This window comes from Pongo abelii, chromosome 3 (assembly GCF_028885655.2).
Source record: "Pongo abelii isolate AG06213 chromosome 3, NHGRI_mPonAbe1-v2.0_pri, whole genome shotgun sequence".
NCBI lineage: Eukaryota > Metazoa > Chordata > Mammalia > Primates > Hominidae > Pongo > Pongo abelii.
In genome coordinates, this window is record NC_071988.2 from 64,944,663 (window position 1) to 64,948,895 (window position 4,233).

The window sequence follows — 4,233 nt, forward strand, 5'->3', positions numbered from 1 at the left end:
CTAGTGTGTGTGTGTGTGTGTGTGTGTGTGTGTGTGTGTGCGCGCGCGCGCGCGCTAAAGACAACACTCAGGGAAAACCGTGGCCAGTTATAGAACCCCAACCGCACCTGGTGAGGTTCAGTCCGACCGGCCTTAAGTAACTCAGACCTAAAGCCCTTGTGTATGTGTGTTGTCATTAACTCCTGTGGCTTGAACCTATTGGGTGGCATCTTTATAGAACCTAATCAGAAATCACACCAGTTGAGGATTAGTGGGGCTCAGCTTGCAGGGAATGAGACCTCTTCGTTTTCCTGTTTCCAGCTTCTTCGCTTCTCTCCCTAAGATAACAAGCCCAGGCTGCACTGAGGAGAGAGCCAGTTGCCCTGCTGAGGGAAGAGCTAGAAATAAGTCTTCTCTGGGACCAGGCTTAAAGGAAGTGATTCTGCTAGGCTATGGGAAGGGGGGTGGGCGGGAGGGGACTACAAGGGAGCCAAATTAACTGAACCTTAGGGAGACCGGGAAAAAAACCCCAAAACTCAAAGGTCTAAAGGCATCTCTGGGCTGCTTTGAAAAAGTGAGATTATAGATCTTTGAAAAGAATACTTCCTGTCCCTGACTTTTTGTTTTCTCAACATTAAAAACCCGCTAATTCTGCTTGTAGCATCGTTTTTAAGTTTCCACTGTTTGCTTCTGACCTGTTTGATGGATTGTTGCTCTTCCTAAAACTATTCTGACTCTACAAATTCCTTCACATAATTCAAGTTTTCGTACTGAGAGAAATGAGGAAGTAGAAAGAAGAAAACAAAAACTAGATGGGGGATTTTTACCCTTCCTTGCTAAATAAAGGTTTACCTGTCGTTAATGGTCAATGTCATTCTAAATGGAGTGATTGTCCTATCAACTGTGAGGAGGTTGCCTATTTTAAGGATGGAGAGGCACTGCCTGGTAGATGCCATCATGACTAAAGGTGTCTCCTTGGCGAAAGTTCTATTACATAGAAAACCTATTGAGCCATAAACTCCCTCAGTCAAGAGACCCACATTACCAAGTTCTTACTCAACATTTTCCTCGAATTCCTCAGACAGCTTTTTCCTGCATATGCCTTTCTCTAGACATTGGAGGAGGGGGCAGGAGAAGATAGGGAGAGCAAATACCACAGATTTAAAATTCTGTTTTTTGTTTCATTTATTTAAATAAATATAAATATAAATTTTATATAAAACTATTCACATACAAAGGGACTTCCAGCGACTTAGATTTTAAATTCTCCCCAGGCGAAATTTCAGAGCGCAAGACCTACAGGGTCTAATTTTCTAAATTATTTTCAACTTGGGTATTTTTGTTTGAAAACTACAACAGAAAATAATCAATAAAGCCTGTGTTCTTATCGAGTTCTGAAAGAGAGTAGGGATGGAGAAATGACATGTGCTTTCAAAAACCCCATACAGTGTTAAACTTAAACCAACCCTGTTTTTCCTCTGTTATACGACGAGAATGAGTTGAATTATAGGTTATTTACATTTTTTTAAAAAATCTATAACTTCGAGTTGGAGCCCCAGATAAACAGGTCAAGAAGGAGACGCGAAGGGTCAGGCCCCGGCTTGTCCATTCCAGAACTTCCAGGTTCGTTTCTTCTCCAGATGGGACCACTGCAATGAGCAAGGATTTTGGCCCCTGGGTGCCCCACGCCTTGGCGTTGCCTGGTCTGCCAGGAGCGGGGGATGTGAGGGAGGAGGCCCTCTCTCATAAGGGGGAAATCTCCTTGTCATCGTTGGCCGAGGCCGGCGACAGGGAGTCCTCATCCTCGGAGCGCGCGTAGTGCACCTGGCTCCCGACGCACTTGCAGCCCGCGTGACTGTTCCTCTGCGTGCCCTTCCCCTCCTTCTTGTGCTTCACTCGGCGGTTCTGAAACCAGATTTTCACCTGCTTCTCCGACAGGTTCAGGTAAGTGGCGATTTCAATCCTCCGGAGTCGAGACAGGTACATGTTGGAAGAGAATTCTCTCTCCAGCTCCAGGAGCTGCGTGCTAGTGAACGCCGTCCTCATCCTCTTGCCATTGGGTACCTGGCTGGCGTCAGAGCCTCCTGCGGACCAGCGAAGAGAGGGTAGAGAGGTAAGGCTCGGGCAAGGCGCTCCCACCCCACGTGCTAACCAGGACGCATTTCAGGGACCCACCCGGGGAAGCCCAGCCGAACATCTGTATCCCTTTCCCATTTCAAGGCACGTGGTTGCTTAGTGGGGAAGAAAAGAGACGTACAAAGCAAATAAAGGTCTTCGATGCGCAGGATGCGAAGTCACAGGATTAAAGAGGGATGGGGGCTTGCACTATCTGATCGTCTCCCTTTGAGCCAAGCGGAGAAGTGCGCAGGCTTAGCCAAAAACGTCAAAACGCTTTAGCCAGCCCCGACGCGGGGATGTCACACAGTTTCAAACACACCCACCCCAAACCCCAAGCAGTTAACCTCCGGTTTCTCCGCCGTGACGTTCGAGGTCCCTAAGGCCCCAGTATTAATAAGGCAATACTCGAGCACCTACTACTAGGAGTAAAACGCACCAGGCTGAGTGGAGAAGCTGGCAAACTAACTTCCACCTTCGTGGAACTTCTGTGGCTGACTCTACAGTTACACTAAAAGCCCCTCCTCCCTCTTCACCCTGTCCCCGGGCTCCCACTTCCTCCACTGGAGGTGGAAAGTTTGCTCCAGGAGCGCGAAAGGCGCGGAGCGCAGGTGCCCCAAGACCCCGCCCTACCCATGGTGAGGCAGTGGAATCTCCGCGGGTCCGCCACGTTGTAGGTGGTGGCGGTGCAGACAGGTGCGTGGTGTTGCGGGTGCCCCAAGGCCGCCGCGGCCGCCGCCGCCGCCGCTGCTGCTGCTGCCGCCGCCGCGGCCGAGCCAGGCTGCTGGGGCTGATGGTGGTGATGGTGGTGCTGCGGCGGGTGGTGGTGATGATGCGCATGGTTCATCCGCGGGCAAAACTGCGCGTCCCCAGGAGCCGAAGAGAACTGGCTCTTAAGCAGAGGCAGTGCCCCTGCGGCCCCCGCCACCCCACTGCCTCCGGCCCCGGTAACCCCGGCCCCTGCGCCCCCGCTGCCGGCGCCCACAGACCCCCGAGAGGAGTGCAGGTGCGAAGTGACGCAGAGAGGGCACACGCAGAACGCGCCGCTCTTGCGGGACGGGCAGCCAGGGCCGGACACGGACATCACCAATGGGGACGGCATGCCAAGCGGGATGAAAAAATCCGGCCCGGGGTGCGGTTCAGGCAGCGAGGGCGCAGGCCGTGAGGTGTCCTTGATGATGAGCGAGTCGACATAGAAGGAGCGCGACATGTCGAGAGGGGTGGGTGGCTGGAAGCCCCGGCCGGTCGCGGCGACCCCTCTCCTCTAGTGTTCTAAGCTCTGCCCTGGGAGCCGCGCAGACACGGGCAGTCAAGCCCTTGGGGACGCAGAGGTGTTGGCGTCTGGGCTGGGAACAAAGGGGTCCCCGGAGAGGGCTGGTCCTCACGTCCCCCGCCCGGAGCCCCGGCTCGGGTATTTTATAGCCCCCCACCCTGGCACGTGATGCTGCGGAGTACCGCTCGGCTCAGGCTCCTCGGCAGCTCCCCACCCTCGGGATAGGCTGCCCGAGTCACAACAGAAGCCGCGAGGAGGGGCGGGCGCGCGGCGGGGAAGAACTCGGGGGAGGGGGATGGGGGAGACTTTGCAAAGTGTAGGTTTTGTTAATTTCCCGGGGAGGCCGGCCTCCTCCCCCTCTTTCTCCACGCTTTACTGAGAAATCACAGCGCTGCATCCTCCATCCCACCCCCTCTCGCTACCCTGGTCCCAGCCTAACTCTTCCCCACGCCCCACCGCAAAGCGTACCAGGTGGGGACTTGGAGGCCTTTTTAATAGGAATGCTCAGTGTTCCCAGCTCCTCAGTGGTAGGGGTGGCTGCGGCGCGGTGAAGTGTGAGGCCTGCGGTTTGGAGCAGGATTGTGCGGGCGGCGGACTGGCAGTCGTCCAGTCCCTGAGCGCAGCTCTGGCAACGGTTACACCTACCCCTGTCCACAGCTTTTGGACTTGGCAGAGGTCATTCAGGTGGTTAGTTCAGGACGGTCCGGCGCAGAATAGTGAGGCCTCCCAGCTAAGAAACCGTCAAGCTTTTTATGCTGATGTTCGACAAGATCTGAAGTGTCTTTGTACTTGGGGCCCTCCTGGGGCCACTCAGACCAACGACCCTTCCTTGTTTCCCTTTCTGATCGGCACCTCCCACTTCCGCA

General features: G+C 54.4%; 1 protein-coding gene across 1 annotated transcript; it reads right to left on the reverse strand.

Annotated features, from left to right (window-relative positions):
* Positions 1–1,146: 1,146 nt before the first annotated feature.
* Positions 1,147–3,491, reverse strand: GSX2 (GS homeobox 2). The gene is made up of 2 exons (XM_002814788.5): positions 2,728–3,491; positions 1,147–2,063 (listed from the first exon to the last, which is right to left on the reverse strand). The coding sequence occupies exons 1-2, from the start codon at positions 3,302–3,304 to the stop codon at positions 1,723–1,725; spliced, it is 918 nt and encodes a 305-aa protein (XP_002814834.1). The 5' UTR covers positions 3,305–3,491; the 3' UTR covers positions 1,147–1,722.
* Positions 3,492–4,233: the final 742 nt, after the last annotated feature.

What these genes read in the sequence shown, in the direction of transcription:
- GSX2 (XM_002814788.5), bottom strand. Translation starts at nt 3,304, where the DNA reads ATGTCGCGCTCCTTCTATGTCGACTCGCTCATCATCAAGGACACCTCA. An exon ending in ATTCCACTGCCTCACCATGG is followed by an intron (nt 2,064 to 2,727) that starts GTAGGGCGGGGT and finishes GCTGGTCCGCAG; the next exon opens with GAGGCTCTGACGCCAGCCAG.